The sequence below is a fragment of the Bidens hawaiensis genome, unplaced genomic scaffold (genome assembly GCF_021521415.1).
Source record: "Bidens hawaiensis isolate Kalapana, Puna unplaced genomic scaffold, B.hawaiensis_p1.1 tig00014899_1, whole genome shotgun sequence".
In the NCBI taxonomy this organism is placed as follows: domain Eukaryota; kingdom Viridiplantae; phylum Streptophyta; class Magnoliopsida; order Asterales; family Asteraceae; genus Bidens; species Bidens hawaiensis.
The window spans coordinates 421824-446075 of NW_027492318.1; the positions used below are offsets into that span (position 1 = coordinate 421824).

At 38.0% G+C, this 24252-nt stretch overlaps 2 protein-coding genes across 2 annotated transcripts; both read right to left on the bottom strand.

The window, feature by feature from the left end:
• Nucleotides 1-952: 952 nt before the first annotated feature.
• LOC143548004 (receptor-like protein EIX2) lies at nucleotides 953-2326 on the bottom strand. The gene has a single exon (XM_077039280.1). It carries the CDS (start codon nucleotides 2324-2326, stop codon nucleotides 953-955), a length of 1374 nt encoding a protein of 457 aa, XP_076895395.1.
• A 5132-nt stretch (nucleotides 2327-7458) lies between these two features.
• On the bottom strand, nucleotides 7459-10521 carry LOC143548005 (receptor-like protein EIX2). Its single transcript, XM_077039282.1, has one exon. It carries the CDS (start codon nucleotides 10519-10521, stop codon nucleotides 7459-7461), a length of 3063 nt encoding a protein of 1020 aa, XP_076895397.1.
• Between the last annotated feature and the right edge of the window lie 13731 nt (nucleotides 10522-24252).

Below are 24252 nucleotides of genomic sequence, written 5' to 3' on the forward strand. Positions count from 1 at the left end.
TGGGTCAAACCTTTCAGATTTGACTAATTGCCTGTTGTTCTATGCGAGTGTATGTGCCTTTTTATGGAGTCAATGTAAATGGGCTCTCTTTAAGCGCTTAGAAAACACCCGTGTGCAGTGTGCTTAAATTTCTAGGTCACGCAAACATGATGATGGACCGTTTACTCAAATGACCGACTCACATATGGATTGGTAGGAATGTGGAAACTTAGTGAAGAAACGGGTCATAAATTTAAATAAAACCAATTATTTTTTTAAAGTTGGCTCGTTTCTTTACTCTTTTCCCACGCTTGTTTTACCATGCACACATCCTGAATCGGTAGACCATATATCACCTAATATATAGCAAAAAAGCTAAATTAATATTAGTATTGTCTTCCTCTTCCCCTGCTAGTTTACTGCTTCACTTTACTATTTCTTCTTCATTATCTTTCTTCACTTTTATTGAAGCAATTTAAACACATCCTATGTCTAAAAATGCTTATTTCTAGAAGAAAAACTATTGTTTGCTCCGGGGACAATTATTATTAATATCATCACAAAAATCGCGTTATGTAATGTCTGACAATTTAAAACAAAAATTTAATTTTTGTATAACACATTTAAAAATATGACCAGAAAAACTTGTGTTAGTATGTAAAAGTTTGATTGGTTTACAGTATCAACATTGTAAACATCATTCCTCTATGAGAAAGCCTTTTTTTCCCCTTCTAAATCATTAGTAGTTCTATTGCAAAACATGTTTCATTAAAATTAGTTGAGATGAACGAGAGAGTAAGAGGAGAGAAGTTTATTTTAGCATTGATCATATCATGACCCGTGTATACGGGTCACGAGTATCAGCCTATTAGCCGATTAGGTAGATCGAAGGTTGTAACTTAATTTATTACAATGCAGTTTCTATCAATTCAAAGTAAAACTAATTAAACATATTACAACCTTACAACATTCATCACTTATGAAACATGTTATAACAGTATTTACGAATGACATAACAGAATATATACTTTAATTCTCTCATAAAACCAAAATATGCAACCCAAAAACCAGCAATGAAACCGGACATCGTGCTGATAATAAATCCCCAATCTGCTATGTGTGTTGTGTCTTTTTCTTCTTCATCTTCATGGTGAGCACCTGGCAATGCAAGTGTACAACTTTCGGGCAATGGATCTCCACAAAGTCTGTTGCCACGGAAGCTGGACTCGTTGAAACTCTGCAGCTGTGTGCTTGTTGGAACTCTTCCCGTAAATTTGTTGTATGATACATTGAAGCTGCTCAAAAAAATCAAGCTTGATAAGCTCACTGGAAGTTCGCCAGAAAGTCCATTGACAGACACATCAAATGATACAAGTGATTTCATATCTCCAATGTTCTTTGGAATACTCCCCGTCAAATGATTTCTTGATAGGTTCAAAGACTGTAACGCTCGGAGGGCCATTAGCTCACTTGGGATGCCTCCTGAAAAATTGTTACACGATAGGTCCACAATCATCACAAGCTCGAGGATAGTGCTATATACATCTTCTCGTCCTTTTATCACCAATGAAGCACTGCTAAAAGTGGTCTTTGGTCTGTATACAGCCCCTACACTTATATGGAATGCATAACTAGGTTGTGAAATAGCTTCTTTCCCAGAGAGGATGGTGAAATTACTAAAGCATCTTGGTATATTTCCTGTGAGATTATTATGAGCAAGGTCCAAGATCTGAATACTAGTAAGATAACAAAGCTCACGAGGTATATTTCTACGAAAATTGTTTGATCTGAGATTGAGAATGCTCAAAAACGAGATTTCTGTTCCCAACCATGTTGGAATTCTGCCAACAAACTTGTTTCCGGCAAGTTGAAGAATCGATAATCCCTTCAAATTTGTTAAAGAAACTGGTAATCTTCCAGAAAGCTTGTTGTTACACATGTTCAATGATTGCAATGATGATAAAGACCCCAGAGTTCTTGGAATCGCACCTGACAGATTGTTGTTCTCCAAGCTTAAGAAGCTCAACCTCGGGTACTTTTCCCAGCACTGATTAGGAATGCCACCTGATAGATGATTATTAGCAAGATTAAGAATCTCGAGCTCTTTTACACCATCAGAACATATCAAATGATGTGGCACTCCCACAAATGAATTATATGATAGATCCAATATAAGCATCAATGAACTATTTGAGAGTTCTGGTAACTGTCCATTAAACTTGTTATGACTCAAGTCGAGTATATACAGTGTACTAGGGATGCTAAGCGGCAAGCTTCCTTGAATATGATTTTGTGACATATCTAGAAATTCTAGATCAGGGAATGATTCCCAAAATGAAAGAGGCATGATTGATGATATCTTTGTATTTCTTATCTCTAAGTATGTTAAATTGCTCTGTTGTAGTAGCCACAATGGAAATTGAGGCCCTATATCCCAAGAATTTAAATACAATTTCTCTAGCCGGAAATGTGGATGCCAGTTTGCTAGCCGCGGTCTAAGAATCAAGTTATTGCCTGTTCCATCTAGGTGTTTCAATCTATTTAGATTGGAGAAGGGAGCATCTGTCACAACACCCTTCAACGAATTATTGGAAATATCTAAATATATCAAATTTGAAAGCAGTCCAAGACTATCCGGAAGGCTGCCATTCAATTGGTTTTTCGAAACACTTAATACCTCCAACGACGATAATCCTCCGATTGAGAACGGAATTTGACCAGAAATACGATTCTCGTCAAGATCAAAGTACTTCAGAAAAGATAGTCGTCCTATGGAATATGGAACTACACCAACAATATTATTGCCCTTCAATACAAGATACTGCAGATTTATCAGCTGTCCTAGTTGAGGTGGTAGATGACTAGAAAGTCTGGAGTACGAGTTGAATAGTGACAGCAAGCTAGGTGATTTACACTTAAAAAAACTTTCAAGAAGAGATGTTAAGCTAGTATTTCCAAAATTGTTACCTGACAAGTCAATCTCTCTCAAATTACAAAGGCTACCCAATGATTTTTGTATTGCCTTGTAAGTTGATTATATGAAAGGTCAAGGCTATGAAGAGATGTGAGGTTGTGAAGGGAATCAAGAACCAAACTGGAGACATCACAACTACTAATATCTAATGATATGAGATTTCTACCAGATAACCCTTTGAATACAAACGAAGAATTCATAAAACTGTTCCAACGCACATGAAGCAACTCGAGAGAGGTCATGTTATGGAAGCCTTCACTACTACTAGGAATAAGTCCTTGAAAGTTACACCAACTTAAATCTAATGAAACTAGTCCAGTTATACTAAAAATCCATCTTGGCACCAAACTTATATCGAAATCGTTTTCAGAAAGATCAAGCACAGAAAGGGATGTGAGAGATTAAGACTAGCAACATGTGGATGCATATGCATGATTTGACAATTAGACAAATGAAGTTCAACCAAAGAAGGAAGGGTGTTAATCACCTGAAGCCAGTCGATATCTTTGCTAAGGTTTAGGCCACTCATATCCAGATGATTCAAGAAACGAAGACCACATAACCATTGCATACTCATCATGCTAGTTGATTCAAATGGAGAATAAAAGCTTCCAAGACTGAAGGTGCGCAATTCTGACAGATTCCCAAGCTGGGGAGGGACTGTTCCACCAAATCCAGAACGTGAGAGGTTAAGATATCTCAGGTTTCTAAATGAACCCAAAAACATGGGGATTTGCTTTCCTCCTAAATCGTTGTTGCTCAAGTCTAAATGCTTTAGTTGCTTCAGATTTAGCAGAGATGGGCTTAAATCTCCCCTTAGTCTTTGCTTCAAGCATTCTTCATATGCTTTCTCAGAGTTGTAATAATCATAATCAAAATAACAATATTCACCTTGAAGATGAATTTTGTGAACATGACCTGTTATGTTATCACAAGCAATTCCAGCCCATTTGCAACAATCACCATTCTCCTCCGGGACCCAAGATGCAAGTCATCTATGAGTCCATGCTTGAACTGGAGAAGTGTTTTGTCTTTCATCATTCATGCATAACATAGCACTGGAATTTGTAATAGATAAACACAATTGAAATAAGGCCATAAAAAGAAGTAAACAAAAGTCGCAAGAAGAGAAACGATGAAATGAAAAACCAGCACTCATATTGATTGACGATGAAGAGAACAGTAATAGTAACTCGTGTAGAGTTTGTATTCTTAATTTGATAACTGAACTCAGGTTCTGAACTATCAAGGAAAGAGCTGGGATTAAATAGACCGTATCTCAATAGCACAAGTTGAAAGCAGTCAATGAAGTAGTAAATGCCTAGTGTGTACAGTCAAGTGACCACGTGTATCTCAAGTGGGTCAAACAATCAAAAGTCATGAAGCGTGTATTAAAATGCATATTAATAATTACTTTATTTTGCTAGTAATATATGTACCGCTTGTAATCAATGTTTTAAAAACCGGTTTTTTACTCATACCGGATTGGACTAAAAAATGGTACAACCGGTTGAACCGGGTTATACCGGGAGGTCCAACCGGTTAAATAGTTTACCTTATAATTTCCTATAAATACAACTTTAACTCCAAAAATAGCCCAAAAGTAAATGATTTCATAACATAAAATAATCCGAAAGTTAATCCATATTAAAAAAAATAATACAAAAACACTCAATTTTAAAAAAACAGTGCTAAAGTTTACACGTTTGAATATTAATTGTTGGGTTAAAAGTAATTTTGATAAAATATGCGCCGCAAATATCAAAAATTTCTTGGACATAAAACCGGTTTGCCGGTAAAAACCGGTATTTAGAAAAAAAACCACCGGCACGATATTCTAGCAAACCGGCCCAAAATACCGGGCTTAAAATACCGGTCTGTTATGCGAAATCCGGTTTAACCGGTTCAACCGGCCGATTTAAACCGGTTTTTAAAACACTGCTTGTAATCATATTTAATATATCAGTTAATTATATAGCACAGAAAGAGCATAAAGTGTTGGCAGGTGAGTATTATTCAAGCTCTGAAACATCAAGAAGAATGTAAACAAACAATAATATATACGGGGAAGTACGTACCCGATGTAGGAATTACTATTGTCAAGAAACAAGGCGAAAAGAACAAAAGTTGACCAATCACTTCATGCCATGTGGCATGGCTGGTGGAAACGCACGTACCATGCAAATTAATTTATATATAATATCTGAACTAAAGTTAACAATAGGATTTAATCTATTCCTTCTAATGATTATAGGCTTATGAAATTACAGGGTGTTTATATTAAGCTCAAAACATTAATGTTCTGTTTTCCTTAAAAACGTATATTAAATAGGTAGATATAAAAGAATTTAATTTTTATTTTAAGGAAATAAAACTACACTATACTTTAAGGATATGTTAAACAAATAGTCAGAATATATAATTTAATGTTACCTAATTAATTGGATTTGTATCTTTAATTGGTTAGATGTGGTTAATCGGTTTGTGAAATGCGGCAACGAAATCGGAAAGACACTGTAATATGGTAAATTGGTAAATGATAGGGTGTGGTTTTGATTAATTTTAAATGGGCTTGGCCCACAAATGGGCCATGATATTATAGAAGTTGGGTTCACCTAGTAGAGGTGCGCAAAAAAAGAAAAAAGAAAAAAACTATCATGAACCGAACCCGTGAAAAAAATCCGGTTATTCTATATCCCATATCTTTTAACGTATCCGAGCGGTGATACCGTATACCCGAGACCATATTTTTTTTCTAAATATACCAATAGGATAAATGAATTTTTAAAGTATATTTTTATTTTTACTTCACAAAGTTTTTTATTTAAGTTTTTTTTAATGCATATTGTAAAGGAAATTACTTGTACTTGAATGAATTCATGGTTTTTATAGCAAATTTTTATAAATTACAAAGCCAATTTAGATTTTAAATAAATTTAAAATTGTATAAAAAATTACAAACTCAAAACCGGGTATTAATGTCCGGTTATATATGAACCCGATCATACGTTACATAAGGTTGAGTTTTTCTCCTCAGTACTCGCTTTTCCAATACTCGATCATACATGAACTCAAAGCCATAGGTTGGATATAAACTCTGAAGAATCAAGTAGATGGGTGAAATAAAATCTTCAATTCAACTTTTAAAAGAGTTAGAAAAAGAAAACCATGCACTTTATGTGAATACAGATTGGATCATTCTCAAGTGGATATCATGCAATTATCACAAACTCAATTATTTTTTAAAGTTATGGTTCACGCGTAAAGAAAATAGTGCATGCGCAATTTTAATGCAAGTCAAGGTCATCCACTTAATCAGATGGACTGTCTGTCTATCTGTGTGTAAGAGCATTGCCATCTTACCTATCAAATTTTATGAATAGGGTTTTTATAATGTAAGAAGTGGTTTAGGGTGTTGTGAGTAGATGATGGAGAAAATGTAGTGATTTTTTTGTATATTTGAAAAGCTAATGTTCAACCCTTGTAATATTTTAATATTTGTCGAAATTGCTTGTAAGTTGGGGAGAGAGAAAAGATAATTATAAAGGTATAACATGAGAAAAAAAATATGATAATTTTTAGTATAATTTTGGATTTGAAGATAACGGAAGAGATGTGAATGCTCTAACTAATATATTCCCTAAGAAAAACTTTTATTAATTAGACAGGCCCATAGATTTGATCTATCTAAGTATATAACATGGGTTTTGGTCTAGAAATATCGATTGGTGGGCTCTATTTGAAAAAAAGCCCAACTTATATAGGCCTGATAAGTTGATTTGATAGGAGGTCATGTCAACGATATTTTGGTCAAACTTATACTCGCAATTTGCCACTAGTTAAGATGTTTTTATATCTTCATGCCCATTACTTAAAAAGTTTTTATATGTTCATGCCCATTACTAACCTGGTAATTTCAGTAGTTTCTTATGGGATTGGTTTTAAAAAGAGTAAGGGGCACCTAGATGATAAGGTGTCCGAGGCACGTGACAAGCTAGAGATGAGGCGTAAGCTGCTAAAATATCTCAACCTTGGCAGCTGCAAATACATAGGTCTATATTTATATGTTTGCAAACACAGCCTGGACAAATACATTCATACATCTATAACAGAATATATCTTTTATAAGGTGGAGCTAAACAAACATCACTCATATACTATACAAACATCACTACATCAACCACACCCTGGCATGTCATGCGGGCCATATGACAATACGAGTAGGTGGTACGCAAGCAAGAAAGGGATGCACGTCGTATTAAAGGAGAAAAATGGTCGCCATACCATAAGAGTATGTGATTTCAGAATTCCGTATGTGATAAAATGTTTACTAGAAAGTTCTAAGACTATTACCTTTGTAAGAGATATTGCATCATAAAAATAAGAACTATGAAAAAAAATCAAATAAACAAAGACCCAAGCATGTAACTTTATTTTAAAATATGTGTAATCATTTTAAAGTAATTAAGTAAAACTAATATATTACAGCCTCACAACATCTTCTCTCACTTATGAAGCACCTTACACGAGTACTTTCGAATAGCATCACAAACTATATACCACATTTTTCTCAAGAAAGAAAAATATGCAATCCTCCATGAGGTGCTCACTATCAAAGGAAGCAACACAACCCAAAAACCAACAATAAATCCAGAAACTATGCTAATAATCAATCCCCAATCCGCTCCATTTGATGCATCTTCTTCTTCTTGGTCTCTATCAGGTGTCACAACTGCACAACTTTTGGTGAGTGGTTCTCCACAAAGTTTGTTTCCCATGAAGCTAGACTCATTGAAGCCTTGAAGTTGTGTGTTTGTTGGGATTCTTCCAGTCAAATTGTTGAAGGACACATTGAAGCTACTTAAGAAGCTCAAGCTTGATAAGCTTGTGGGAAGTTCACCAGACAGATGGTTCATGGATACATCAAAGGATTCAAGTAATTTTAAGTCTCCAATATTCTCTGGTATCTTTCCCATCAATTGATTTCTTGACAAATTCAACGATTGCAATGCTTGAAGGGCCATTAGCTCACTAGGTATGCTCCCAGAAAATTCGTTACTTGAAAGGTCCAAAATCATCACCAATCCAAGAATATTGCCATATGTATACTCTTGCCCCTTTGTAACAAAAGAAGCACTATCCGAAGTATGCATATCTTCATCTGGTGAGAACTCAAACAGACCTTTTGGGGTGTTTTCTTTCCCATTGAGGACATTGAAATTGTTCAAGCATCTTGGAATGTTTCCTGATAGATTGTTATCAGCGAGATCCAAGATTTGAATCTTTGTAAGATTACAAAGCTGATGATTTAAATGTCCATCAAAGTTGTTTGATCGGAGGTTGAGTATACTTAAACTCAAGAGTTCTCTCCCGAACCATGCTGGAATGTTTCCAACAAGTTCATTCCTAGCAAGTTGAAGGATCCGTAACTTTGTCAAGCTCTGTATAGAAACATGTAATCTTCCAGAGAGCTTGTTGTCGCACATGTTCAATGATCGTAGGGAAGATAAAAATCCCAAAGTTGTTGGAATCCTGCCCGACAGATTGTTATTAGCTAAATATAAAAATGACAAATTTGGAAACTTGACCCAACACTCGGGAATGAGACCCGATAGAAGATTATTTGCCAAATTAAGAACTTTAAGCACTTCACCACCGGAGGAACACAACAAACGACCCAAGGATCCTTTAAAAGAGTTATATGATAAATCCAGGTTGGATATCGATGAATCACTCAAAAGTTTCGGTAACTGACCTCCAAAATCATTATAACTCAAGTCAAGTACCTTAATCGCTGAAGGAATGCTAAGCAACATTCCTTGAATATGATTTTGGGACATATCTAGATACCTTAGACCAGTTAATGATCTCAAAAACGTCTCTGGCATGGGTGATGAAATCCCAGTGTTGCTAATCTCCAAATATTCTAAATTTTTGTGCTTTTGCAACCATATTGGAAAATGTGGCCCTAAATTCCAGTTACTTAAAGACAAGAACACTAATCGGGGAGAGGGAATCAAATTTTCTTGATGGGATCTTAGGGTTAAGTTGTTATTAAATCCATCTAGGTAATGCAATCTTGCTAGTGTTGCAAAGTGTGATTCGGCCACGACACCGTTCAAGAAATTGTTAGAAATATCTAAACCAATCAACCTCGAAAGTTGACCGAGGCTATTTGGAAGGCTTCCATTCAGTCGGTTATCTGATAGATCTAGCCACTCCAGTGATGATAATTCTCCAATCGAGTTTGGAATTTGACCAAAAATAAGATTTTCGTCAAGATCTAAGACCCTAAGAAAAGATGGTCTTCCTATTGAATAGGGAATCATACCAGCAATACGATTGTTTCCAAGTTGGAGGATCTCAAGATATATCATTTCTCCAAGTGCATGCGGCAGTTGGCCAGAAATTTTAGTGGACTCGACAGATAATGACTCCATGCTAGAGGGATGACACTCAAAAAATATTTCAAGGAGGCTTTCTAAACTAATATTTGAAAAATTGTTTTCCGCCAGATGAAGATGTCTTAGATTGCAAAGATTACCCAATGATTTCGGGATTGTCCTAGTGAGTTGGTTTTTTGAAAGATCAAGGCTAAGCAAGGAAGTCAAATTGTGAAGGGCGTCAAGATCCGAACTTGAAACACTACAAGAACTAATATCTAATGAAATGAGGTTACTACCTACACTTTTAGACAACCCTTTTAAAACTAATGACGAATTCATGAAATTGTTCCCAGAGATGTGAAGAAATTCAAGAGAAGTCAAGTTATGGAAAATATCAATGCCACTATGATCAAGATCAAGAAAATGGCACCAACTTATATCGAGTGTAACGAGACTAGCTATGTTGAAAATCCACTGTGGCATGATGCTTTCATGGTAAAAGTTAAATGAAAGATCAAGCAAGGAAAGAGAAGTTAGGTTGTGACTACGAACATGGGGATGCATATTGGAGAGTTTACAACCAGATAGATGTAGCTCAACCAAAGAAGGAAGGGTGTTAATCACCTGAAGCCAATCGACCGCCTTACTAAGGTTTATGCCACTCATATCTAAGTGATGCAAGAAACCAAGACCTGACAACCACTTCATATTCATAATGCTAGTTGATTCAAGATCTTTATCCAAAAAACTTCCAAGACAAAGGATGCGCAATTCCGAGAGATTCCCTAGTTGAGGAGGGATACTTCCACCAAAATTGGAACTCGATAGGTTAAGATATCTCAACTTACCAAGAGAACCCATAAACCTAGGAACATGGATTCCCCCAAAATCATTGGAGCTTAAGTCTATATGTTTGAGTTGCTTCAGATGCAGTAGGGATGGGCTTAAATCCCCTTTTAGTCTCCGCTTAAGGCATTCTTCATAATCTTTACCTGGAATAATATCATTAGTATGACAATTACCAGGAAGATTAATCTTTTCCACATGACCGGTAAAGTTATCACAAACAATTCCGGTCCAACTGCAACAATTGGAGTTCTCTTCAACCCAAGAAGCAAGTTGATCTCCTTCATCTATGAGCCCATGCTTGAACTCAAGAAGTGCTTGTCTCTCTTCATCCATGCACAATACTTCATGGAAGTTATGACTAGATAAGCATAAGCGAACTAATGCCGCGAGAATTAAGCAAATGTAGCAAGAAGAGAAACGAGAAAATGACAAACCAACAATCATATTGATCGACAAATAAGAGAACAATAATGTTCACTCGTGTTTGGGTTCGAGTTTGATTTAGCTATCTATATATATGCTCTCTTTTTTTCCCCTTAAATGGGCCACTGAACTCTGAAACATCAAGGAAAAAGGTAATAAATGGTCCTTATCCCAACTACCCAAATTTATGTGGTACGTTAGTCTTTTCCTTTCTTGATATTTATCTAGAGATAGCAAGACTCATTCATATAGAAAAACTAATCAATAATCTTTTATATCTAATGTGTCAAATAGGTTGAAAAACACAATGGCGAAGCTTGGAAAACCGTGCCGGGGGCTCAATACGTATAAAAAATTTCATAAACGGGGGAGGACGGACTCAATACATATAAAATATTTATCTAGAGATAGCAAGACACATTTAAACATTGGAAAGTCATGTAGTGTATTAGTACGCATATAATTCCCTAAATTGATTTGTTAGAAATAGGCAAATTAAGGACTTGTTGGTTTAGTTTAATTAGATTAAGTAAATCTTTTATTAATTAAAAAAATGTAATTTTAAACCCAAAACGTTTAAGTTTCAAGAAGTGGTGTGGTAAGAGGGAAAATTGGTGTTTCATGTGACCCAACAGTGGCTGATCTTGAATATGGATGGGACGAAAGTCACAAGACCCAAATTTTTTTCCTACTTCTAAGGTTTGGGTCGGCAATTCGTTTGGGTTGGGTTAAACAATATTTCCAAACCCTAACTAACAAACTGAAAGAAATACAAAATGGTGAAATGCGAATTGCCTGGTCTTTACTTGCTTATGTTAACTGTTTCTATTTATCGATTTCACTCCCACAAAACTCAGTTTCGAACCTCACGCCTCGGTAGACAACGACACTACCAATCAATTGATTAATCGATTTAACACCCAAACGATTTCACTAATTCACCTGCTTGCTTGTCAGCTTTTGTTCTAACTTTTGCGTCTGACCTCACAAGTCAGTAAGTCACACAGTCGCTAGAACACAATAGAAACTCTGTTTATTGTGTTCGAACATCGGTAGATGGGAGGGTTGGATTTTGGGTTTAATGTTTATTTTTTTTGTTTAAAATTTATTTGGGTTTGAGCTTGGTTTTATGGAGTTTTATTTCTTAGCCTTTCTTTATCTTTACGTTTATTTCGTAAATGATTTCTCGTTCTTCGGCTTTAAACAAACTTTATTTTTAAAAAATTCAAAGCTAGCCCGGACTCATATAATATAATATGGATGTGCCGAATTCAAATAACTTGGTTGGTCCGGACTCAATACATGCATATATATATTTTTGATTTTTTCCCATATCGAAGGACGAGTGTATCCAGATATGGTGAATTAAAATTAAAAAAAAATTCCTTTTTCCTAGTAACGATTGGAATATGAAAAATCAAGTAAACCGATGGAATAAAGTGTTCAACTCAACTTTCACGACAAGTTAGAAATTAATATTCCATGAAAAAATGAGTGGACATGAATCATACCTACAAGTAATATTCGCCAAACTCAATTATTGTTTCATCAAAAAATTTCCATTGCCTAATAATACTGTCTTAGACAGCCCTCCCCACAAGCGTGATAGGAACGTCAAGGTGGTGCAATGTGATGGTTTCAACGTACGTGAAAGCATTTTTAACTGTTGGGTAAGTTCGGTTATTAGCCTTAGTCAAACTAATCAACTGGTATTTGGTTAATCGGTTCAGTTTAAGTATTTGGTTAATCTTTGGGTTTTTGGTTTGGTTCGGTAAATAACCAAAACTGATTTTGGGCTAAAATTTTTACTTAGAAATACATTAAATGAATACATAAATACATTAAATGTGGGTAGAATTAATACATGAAACGAAAACATGAATACATGAAATTGTGGTATAAAACATTAAATACATGAAATGGATGTATTAAAGCTATAAATATATGAAAGTATAAATGGCTCTGTTCGGTAAATTTGGTTGATGGCACAAAAGATAACCAACAACCAATGTTTGGTTATTTTAGTTCAGTTTCATCGGTTTTCGGTTTTATTCGGTTTGGTTTTTGCTCACTGACCTCTAATTGGGGATGAGATTTTCAATTTAAAGTAGCCATTGGCTGAATAAATATACATTTCCCTAAGAAATACATATTATTCTCTGTAAGGGTATGGTATTAAACCCGGTTTTACGACCATAAATTTATTATGTTTGGCTTATTTTATTATATGGACTAATACAATGTTATTGGGCTGAGGGGGTTTTGTGGAGGTAACCCTAATTGGGCTAGGCCCATTAGGGTACCATGATGGTGGCCATGAGGCTCTCTATATAAGGAGGTCTCCACCTCCTTATTAAGGGGCCATGCTCAATAAGTGCCACCACCAGTTTTGTGTGTCTGCGAACAAGAGATCCTCGAGATCATCTTAGCGGTCACCTCCACACCCCCAAAAAGTCATTGCAGGTCACGAGCAGCCGGAGGAGAAGATCAGATGCGGTTCGTTCATCTCAAAATCCGTGGAAACATCGTCATGGATCAGGTCAGATTCATTTCGTGCTTCAACATTGGCGCCATCCGTGGGACGGCAATGAACCGCATTTCGCTTCTCGTCTCGGCCCTCCGATCTGTTCATCGATATCTCGGGTCTACGGTTTCTTCTTTCAGATATGTTCTACGGAAATCCAAAAATCCGTAGATCTAAAAATACTTCCAGATCTGGAAATACACAGGAAGAAACCACCGAGCTTTTGGGGAAAACCCTTAGATCTGTGTTTTTTCTCAGATCTGGGTTCGTTTGAGCAACAGCCACACTTCATATTCATAAATCTATAAACCCTATCAGATCTGTTGGTTTTCCATAAAACCTACCTGATGGGGATATTCAAAATCTTTGGATCACTCGCGCCAAAGCGGGCCGCATGCGCGCTCCCGGCGATCACTACGCCACAGCGGGCCGTATACGCGCTCCCGGCGATCACTACGCCAAAGTGGGCCGCATGCGCGCTCCCGGCGATCACTACGCCACAGCGGGCCGCATACGCGCTCCCGGCGATCACCATGCCGCATCCGCGCTCCCGGCGATCACCACGCCAAAGCGGGCCGCATGCGCGCTCCCGGCGATCACCACGCCAAAGCGGGCCGCATGCGCGCTCCCGGCGATCACCACCCCAAAGCGGGCCGCATGCGCGCTCCCGGCGATCACTACGCCACAGCGGGCCGCATACGCGCTCCCGGCGATCACTACGCCACAGCGGGCCGCATGCGCGCTCCCGGCGATCACTACGCCACAGCGGGCCGCATACGCGCTCCCGGAGATTACTCTACGCCACAGCGGGTCGCATGCGCGCTCCAGGCGATTACTCTCCGCCACAGCGGGTCGCATGCGCGCTCCAGGCGATTACTCTACGCCACAGCGGGTCGCATGCGCGCTCCCGGCGATTACTCTCCGCCACAGCGGGTCGCATGCGCGCTCCCGGCTACGCGCCATACTTAAAGGTTGGGAATCCTCATAATATCCCATATGGCTACGCGCCATACTTAAAGGTTGGGAATCCTCATAATACCCCATATGGCTACGCGCCATACTTAAAGGTTGGGAATCCTCATAATATCCCATATGGCTACGCGCCATACTTAAATGTTGGGAATCCTCATAATATCCCATATGGCTACGCGCCATATTTAAAGGTTGGGAATCCTCATAATATCACATATGGCTACATGCCAAACTTAAAGGTTGGGAATCCTCATAAACCCATTGGCCACGCGCCAGCTTTATTATCCTCAGCTCGTAAGTCGCCGCGCGCGCAAGCTTTATTATTCTTATAGCTCGTAAGTTGCCGCGCGCGCAAGCTTTTATTCTTCTTATAGCTCGTAAGACGCCTCACGCGCAAGCTTTTATTATTCTTAGAGCTCGTAAGACGCCTCGCGCGCAGGCTTCATTATTCTTATAGCGCGTAAGACGCCTCGCGCGCACGCTTCATTATTCTTATAGCGCGTAAGACGCCTCGCGCGCACGCTTTATTATTCTTATAGCGCGTAAGGCGCCTCGCGCGCACGCTTTATTATTCTTATAGCTCGTAAGACGCCCCGCGCGCAAGCTTTAATATTCTTATAGCTCGTAAGACGCCCCGCGCGCAAGTTTTAATATTCATATAGCTCGTAAGACGCCCCGCGCGCAAGCTTTATTATTCATATAGCTCGTAAGACGCCTCGCGCGCAAGCTTTATTACTCTTATAGCTCGTAAGACGCCTCGCGCGCAAGCTTTATTATTCTTTTAGCTCGTAAGACGCCTCGCGCGCAAGCTTTATTACTCATATGGCTTGTAAGACGCCACGCGCGCAGGCTTCATTATTCTCATAAATCCGTAAGTCGCTTCGCGCGCAGGCTTCATTATTTTTACAGCTCGTAAGTCGCCTCACACGCGCAAGATTTTATTATTAATATAGCTTGTAAGACGCCACGCGCGCAGGCTTCATTATTCTCATAAATCCGTAAGTCGCTTCGCGCGCAGGCTTCATTATTTTTACAGCTCGTAAGTCGCCTCAAACGCTCAAGCTTTTATTATTATAGCTTGTAAGACGCCACGCGCGCAGGCTTCATTATTCTCATAAATCCGTAAGTCGCTTCGCGCGCAGGCTTCATTATTTTTACAGCTCGTAAGTCGCCTCACGCGCGCAAGCTTTTATTATTATTACAGCTCGTAAGTCGCCTCGCGCGCAGGCTTTATCATTCTCATACCCGTAAGTCGCCTCGCGCGCAGGCTTTATTATTCTCAGACCCGTAAGCCGCCTCGCGCGCAGGCTTTATTATTCTCAGACCCGTAAGCCGCCTCGCGCGCAGGCTTTATTATTCTCAGACCAGTAAGGCGCCTCGCGCGCAGGCTTTATTATTCTCAGACCCGTAAGCCGCCTCGCGCGCAGGCTTTATTATTCTCAGACCCGTAAGTCGCCTCGCGCGCAGGCTTTATTATTCTCATAGCCCGTAAGTCGCCTCGCGCGCAAGCTTTATTATTGTAGCTCGTAAGCTGTCTCGCGCGCAAGTTATGTTACATTATTATCAAGACGCGCACTCTATCTTCTATCAGGCCCCGCGCCACTATTATTATGATGCGTGCTATATCTTATTTATGCTAGTGCACCATCATTATCATAAAACCACAACACGTCACCATCATGAGGAAAACCTCCCAAAACTCAAAAACAATAAAGATAAGGCCGAAGAAAAGGGAAAAAACCGCCCTAACACACCTCATAAAGTCCAGCGCTCCACCTGGGGGCTTGTAGGGGTATGGTATTAAACCCGGTTTTACGACCCTAAATTTATTATGTTTGGCTTATTTTATTATATGGACTAATACAATGTTATTGGGCTGAGGGGGTTTTGTGGAGGTAACCCTAATTGGGCTAGGCCCATTAGGGTACCATGATGGTGGCCATGAGGCTCTCTATATAAGGAGGTCTCCACCTCCTTATTAAGGGGCCATGCTCAATAAGTGCCACCACCAGTTTTTTGTGTCTGCGAACAAGAGATCCTCGAGATCATCTTAGCGGTCACCTCCACACCCCCAAAAAGTCATTGCAGGTCACGAGCAGCCGGAGGAGAAGATCAGATGCGGTTCGTTCATCTCAAAATCCGTGGAAACATCGTCATGGATCAGGTCAGATTCATTTCGTGCTTCGACATTCTCCAAACAATACCATCATGAATCTATTCACTAACCCTATGAACCAAGTTCCCTGCAACCATAACCAACCCCATAGATCATATTTTACCGTCACACATGACACATTGCCTACGTGGCTGCCAATATAACATCAAATATCTATGACTATCACATCACAACAATTAAATAGTCTTACAATCGAGAACCACTAAGTCTAGGTAAACCCAAAAGGGTCCGCATATCTTAACTTGCATGACAAGTTGGAAATCAATTAATGCTCACATAAAGAAAATGGGTGCACGAACATATCAACCAAACTTAATGACAACTCACTGTTCAAAATCAGTAGAATCGAAGAACACCTATGGGTAACACAATATTTTGCGGTAATTCACCACGACTCTTTCAATATTATTTAAAAAGAAAATCACACATTACAATTACCCTAGACCAATTCAGTTGTTTAAATTTAATCTAAACGATTAGCTATAAACTCTGAAAAACCAAGTATGGAAATCAAAGTCTCCGGCTCTATTTTCACAACCTGTTAGAAAATCAATTTATGTGGATTCTAATAGGATCATTCCTTGAAAAAAAAATGAGCGGGCATCATGCAATGTCAGACTAAATTCTCAATTAGTTTGCAAAATATTTTTGTGTAAATCATTGATGCAATGGAACGGAGCATTGTAAGGAAATGAAAATGGTCATGTTATATATTTTGCTAAAAAAACCTCTTATATGCGATATTAAAACAATTTGCAAAATCAAGAGAAAGAACGGAGAGAGGAATAAAAATGTCAAAAATGTCTTTCTTTCTTTTTCTTTTTATTTTTTATGTATTTATTTATTATTATTTTTTTGTCATGAAAACGGATCGGTGATATTTTAATAAGAAGATATCATTTTCTTATATTGTAATCCTAAGGTGGATAATGTTTTGAAACCAGTGAGGTAATAAGGGAATGAAGCCAATATTAAAAATTATCTGGACTAAAACCCTTTTCATAAGTTTGTAATACCTTAGAAGACATAACATTTTTTATAAACTAAATTACCTAAATACTCTTATTTTAGTTCTTTGGGTTTATTTCTACGTAAATGTTGATAACTAGATATAGGTTTCTGAAATCAAATGGATGAAATGTGTAGGCCCACATACTTGATCCATATAACATGGGTTCTAGTCCAGATAATTTGAATTGTCAGCCCCAATTTTAAAAGGCCCTAACTTCGTATGCCAGCCTGATAATGGAAACCCAAATAACGACAGCCCATCACCTTCCACATTTTGGGTTCTATATTTAAAAGGCACACATTTTGTACACGATAATAAGGCCTTTTTTCCTACCTATACTTTTTTTCCTAGATGCAACATGATCCATCAATCACTTAGTTAAGACCCAGCTACAGATGTTAAAAAGAATATCAGTGGAGGTGGTTTTGAAACGAATGAAGTAATATGGGAATGAAGGCGATGAGAAAAACAAAGGCGATTATGGAAATAAGAGGTGGTGAATGGTTAGATGAGAAAAACAAAGGCGTTTATGGAATTGAGAAGCAGTTAATGATTAGGTGACAAATAGCGAATAACCATTATAAGAGTATCGGTATCATTTTGGATAAAAGATTTCTTCAAATGTGTCATTTATGAACACTTTGGACCAAAGGTTTCTTTGAATGTGTCATTTATGATCATTATTTATCAATCAAACAACATCTAAGGGTATGTTTGACTACTACAGTTTTAAATGCGTAAGACTGTTGTTTTCAGAAAAAATAGGGTCATCTCCGAGAACCTATTAAAATTTTGGGGCTCTCTATATACAACATTAGATGGCCCAACTTCCAGTTTATCAACAATTTTGATCATTCAGCCAAATTAATTTCCGTATTCAGCCGCTGGCTCAGACATGATATTCGAAAGGTTATTACAAGATAAATCAGAGGCAGATTTGGCTCCAGCTCAGAAATATACTCCAAACTGAATTCAGAATTTACATTCAGCTCACAAGCATCAGAGTTACCCTCTGGAATTGTTAGGATTAGCGAGAGTCAATCAAAAATCTCAGTAAACAAGCTCCTTTGCCCAAATCTTCAAGAAATAGAAACCAAATTTGGTCAGAACCCCGTACATATGTCCCTTATCTGTCCGCCAGGCTTATACGCCGGGGTCTTTGACTCTTGGAATCACACCTTTTAATGATATAAAGCTTTCATTCGATTATTTTTTAATGTTTCACTATAAGACTAAACTTCTCTTTTCAATAGCTATTACAACCGCAACCATTCTTGTTCGTACAAAATTTCCAGTTTTCTTTATATTTCATTTTTCTTAAATATCTTTATATATCGTAGCATCCAATACGTGTATTACAAATAAGGAATCTTAAAATTCTTGGGACAGGCGCTTTAACAACTTTATTCAAGCTTGAACTTAGCTTCATTCATACATCTTTCTAAAGTAAAACTTCAAATGTTCTATATAATCACGACATGTTTTAACAACACTTATTGATAACTAAGAAGCGAAAATATGTAGTCCTCTATAATTTGCTGACTATCAACAGAGCCACAACAATCAAAAACCAACAATTAATCCAAGCAACGTACTAATAATTAAGCCCCAATCTGTTTCGTGTGATCCTTCTTCACGGCGCACAACGCTTAGTGAGAGGAGTTCCACAAAGTTTGTTACCAATGAAGCTGGACTCATTGAAGCCCTGAAGCTGAGTACCTGATGGAACTCTTCCAGTCAGATTGTTGTAGGAGACATTGAAGTTGCTCAAGAAACTCAAGTCAGATAGGCTCACGGGAAGCTCCCCTGAAAGCTTGTTCAATGATAAATCAAAGGATTCAAGTCTTTTCATGTCTCCAATCTTTTCCGGGATCCTTCCGGTCAATTGATTTCTAGATAAATTCAATGATTTTAACACTGCAAGGGTCGTGAACTCACTTGGAATGTTTCCAAAAAGATTGTTACTTGAAAGGTCTAACAACATCACAAATTGAAGAGTAGTGCTATATGTGTCCTCACGGCCCTTTGTCACCAGTAAATCACTAGCAATAGTTGCTCCCCCCGTAAACCACATAGAAAGAGAATCGATCATTCATGGTACTTTCTTTCCCTGAAAGGACAGTAAAGTTGTTGACGCATCTTGGAATATTTCCTGAAAGATTGTTATCCGCAAGGTCCAAAATTTGAATCATTGTAAGATAACAAAGCTCATGAGGAATATTTCCATGAAAATTGTTGGATCTAAGGTTGAGCAGTCTCAAAAGAGTGAGTTTTGTTCCAAGCCATGCTGGAATGCTTCCAACAAGTTCATTTCTACCAAGTTGAAGGATCACTAAACCTGTTAAGTTAATTAGAGAAGCAGGCAATCTTCCCGAGAGATTGTTCCCACGTATGCTTAATGATCCTAGCCAAGATAAAGAACCCAAAGAACTTGGAATCCCACCAGAAAGATTGTTGTTATTCAAGTTTAAGAATCTCAACCTAGGCCACTTCTCCCAGCACTCAGGAATGACCCCCGACAAATTATTATTCCCCAAACTAAGAACTTGTGTCCTTTTCACATCACCCGAACACAACAAATTATGTAATGTTCCTACAAAGAAATTATTTGATAGATCCAAAGAAATTGGAAACTCACCATTGGAGAGATGAGTTAGTTCTCCACCAAACTCATTATAACTTAAGTCGAGCAAACGCAGTGTTGAAGGAATACTCAACAACGTTCCTTGTATACGATTATGTGACATATCTAAGCACTCTAGGTTGTTGAAGGATCTCCAAAATGTATCTGCCATGTATTCAATACTTGTGTTGCTTATGTCCAATTCTGTCAAGTTCTTTTGCAATTCAATCCACAGTGGGAATTGGGGCCCTAAACTCCACGAATTCAAATACAAGTTGTATAGCTGGAAAGGTGGAATCCAGTTTGAAAGTCGAGGTCTTAGGGACAAGCTGTTGCCTTTTCCATTTAGATACTTCAAGCTCACTAGTTTGTCAAGGTGAGCTTCGGTCACGACACCTTCCAGAAAATTGGAAGAAAAATCTAAAAAAATCAACTTGGAAAGTTGACCAAGGCTATCAGGAATGCTGCAGTTTAGTTGGTTTTGTGAAAGATCTAAGGACACCAATGACAATAGTCTTCCAATTACGAATGGAATAGGACCAGAAATTTGATTCCAGGAAAGCGATAATGTCCTTAAAGAAGTCATCTGCCCTATGGAATCTGGAATCATACCAACAATATAGTTACCATCAAGTTGTAGGTACTTTAAGCGTGTCAGTTTTACAAGTTGGTCTGGTAGGGAACCAGTAAGTCCAGTGGCCTCTAAGCGCAATGACACCAGCGCAGGTGATTTGCACTCAAAAAAACTTTGTAGAGTGTATGTTGAGGTATTTTGAAGAGATTCTATATATGACATATCAAGCTCTCTCAAATTACAAAGGTTACCCAATGATTTAGGTATTGTTTTCGTAAGTTGATTTTTTGAAAGGTCAAGGCTACGAAGAGAGGTCAAGTTGTGAAGGGAATCAAGCACCGGACTCGAGATATCACAAGAACTAATATCCAACGAAACGAGATTACCACCTATACTGCTAGACAACTCTTTTAATACCGAGGAAGAATTCATGAAATTGTTGTCACTAACATCAAGCAACTTGAGAGCAGTCAAATTACGGAAGAGACTAGTACTACTAGGAACATGGCCATGAAATTTACACCCACTTAAATCCAAAGAAACCAGGTTAGTAATACTGAATATCCACCATGGCACAGAACTACTAAAAGTGTTAAATGAGAGATCAAGCAAGGTAAGGGATGTTATATTATGAACATGAGCATAGGGATCTATATACGAGAGTTTACATATAGACAGATGCAGTTCGACTAAAGAAGGAAGGGTGTTGATCACCTGAAACCAATTGCCTGCTTTACTTAGGTTCACGCCATTCATATCCAAGTGAGTCAACAAATGGAGACTTGACAACCATTGCATGTTCGGCATGCTAGTTAACTCATAAGATCCATAAGTATCTTCAGCATCATAAAGGTTACCAAGAGAAAGGACATGCAATTTTGAAAGATTGCCCAACTGAGAAGGGATCACTCCACCAAATCCGGAATTTGAGAGGTTAAGATACCTTAAGTTTCCAAGAGAAGATATAAAGCTTGAAACTTGCATCCCTCCAAAATCATTGCAACTCAAGTCCAGGTGCCAGAGTTGCTTCAGATTCAACAAGGTTGGATTTAAATCTCCTCTCAGCCTATGAAGCTTAGAGGCTTCCTCGTGTGCTTGGTACGTGGTAAAACCTTGACTATCACAGTGACCATCAAGTCCACGAAGTTGAATCTGATGAACATGACCGGTAGAATTATCACAAGCAATCCCAGCCCATCTGCAACAGTCACTCTCCTCACCAACCCAAGAAGCAAGTCGATCTGCTTCATCTATGATTCCATGTTTGAAATCAAGAAGTGCTCATCTCTCAACTTCTATGCAAAGCCGGCCATGAAGGTTTTGGTTAGAGAAGCAAAAGTGAAACAAGGTCATAACAACAAGCAAACATAAGGGAGAAAATGCAGGACTCATGTTGCTGGTTGATTATGTAGTGAATAGCAATCACCCTATTAATAGGTTAAAATGGGATATTGCGAAATTAGGTTTTTAAAGTATCTTTTACTTTTCCTTCATGTCCTGGTCCAAAATCTGGAAAGTCATGGAACACATGTTTTTTTGGTCCAAAATAACAATCAAACTTTAAGCAAACTAGTCAAAACTTAGAAAGTCAAGGAACACATGTTTCACCAATGTACAAAGACATATTGGTTACAATCTTCTTTCTTTGATATTTTTATACTGATAGCAAACTAGTCAGTATAGGCCAAACAATCAAAAGTCATGCAGCGTGTATTAAAATGCATATTAATCAAAAGTGATTGATACTGAACTAGTTAAGATTACAAAACCAGGAGACGCAAACCAAACTTAATTAGAATAAATAGATTTAACATTAGACGGAAAAAAAGCCCTTAGCTATATACAAGAACAGATGGCCTAACTTACAGTTTATCATATAACAATTTTGGTCATTCAGCCAATTGCAGTACTCAGCAGCTGGCTCCGACATGATATCCGAAAGGTTATTAAAAGATAAAAGGCAGATTAGGCTCCGGTTCATAAGCTCACTCCAAACCCAAATTCAGAATTTACATTCAGATCACAAGCAACAGAGTTACCCTCGGGATTGTTAGGATTACCGAGAGTCAATCAGAAATCTCAATAGCAAGAACCAACTATATAAAACAAACTCCCTGGCCAAAAATCTTGAACAAATAAAAACCAAATTTGGTAGAACCCATCCTGATTCGCATGCAAGTTGATCAGAACCTGCTAGACACAATACATACCCCGGCCCGACCAGTCCACCAGTCTCATGATGTTGTCTTTGACTCTTGGGATCACGCCTTTTAACGCTATAAAGCTTTCATTATATTCTTTTTAATGTTTCGCTTTAAGACTAAACTTCTCTTTTCAATAGCTATTACAACTGCAACCATTCTTGTTCATACAAACTTTCCAGTTTTCTTTTTCTTTATTTTTTCTAAAATATCTGTGTATATGAAAATGTCCACTACTTGTATTACATATAAGGAATCTTAAAATTCATGGAGCGTGCGCTTTAACAACATCACCCTTGCCCGGTTGCCCATGGGTTGAAGCAAAGTCGGTGAAGTTTCTAGCAAAATTTTAAAAAAAAATGTAGAATTAGTTTATAGAATCAAACATAGCAGGCCTCCAATAGTCATATAAATTACAATTCAAGCTTGTAATTAACTACATTCATACATCTTTCTAGAGTAAAACTTCAAACGTGTTACATAATCACGACATGTTTTAACAATACTTATCGATAAATTTATTTAAACCTCAGTTTACTCAAAAAAAGAAAATATGTGGTCCTCCATGATCTGCTGACTATCAACAGAGCCACAACAATCCAAAAACCGACAACCAATCCAAGCAGCGTACTGATAATCAAGCCCCAATCTGTTTCGTGTGATCCTTCTTCATTTCTGTCTTCTTTGTCGGGTACCTTGACTGCACAACTCTCAGTGAGAGGAGCTCCACAAAGTTTGTTACCAATGAAGCTGGACTCAATGAAGCCCTGAAGCTGAGTACCTGATGGAACTCTTCCAGTAAAATTGTTGTAGGACACATTGAAGCTGCTCAAGAAACTCAAGTCAGATAGGCTCACGGGTAGCTCCCCAAAAAGCTTGTTCAATGATAAATCAAAGGATTCAAGTCTTTTCATGTCTCCAATCTTCTCCGGGATCCTTCTGGTTAATTGGTTTCTTGATAGATTCAATGTTTTCAGCATTACAAGAGTTGTAAGGTCACTTGGAATATACCCATAAAAATTGTTACTCGAAAGGTCGAACAACATCACCAATTGAAGAATAGTGCTATATGTGTCCTCACAACCCTTTGTCACTAGTAAATCACTAGTGATAGTTTCTCCCCCGTAAATCACATAGAAGGAAAATTGATCATCTGTGATATTTTCTTTCCCTGAAAGGACACTAAAGTTATTGATGCACCTTGGAATATTTCCTGAAAGATTGTTATCAGCAAGGTCCAAAATCTGAATCATTCTAAGATTACAAAGCTCATGAGGAATATTTCCATGAAAATTGTTGGATCTAAGGTTGAGAAGTCTCAAAAGAGTGAATTTCGTTCCAAGCCATGTTGGAATTTTTCCAACAAGTTCATTTCTACCAAGTTGAAGGATCAGTAAGCTAGTCAAGTTCGTTAGAGACGCAGGCAATCTTCCCAAGAGATTGTTCCCACCTATGCTCAATGATCCTAGCCAAGATAAAGAGCCCAAAGTGTTTGGAATCCCACCAGAAAGATTGTTGTTATTCAACTTTAAGAATCTCAACCTAGGCCACCTCTCCCA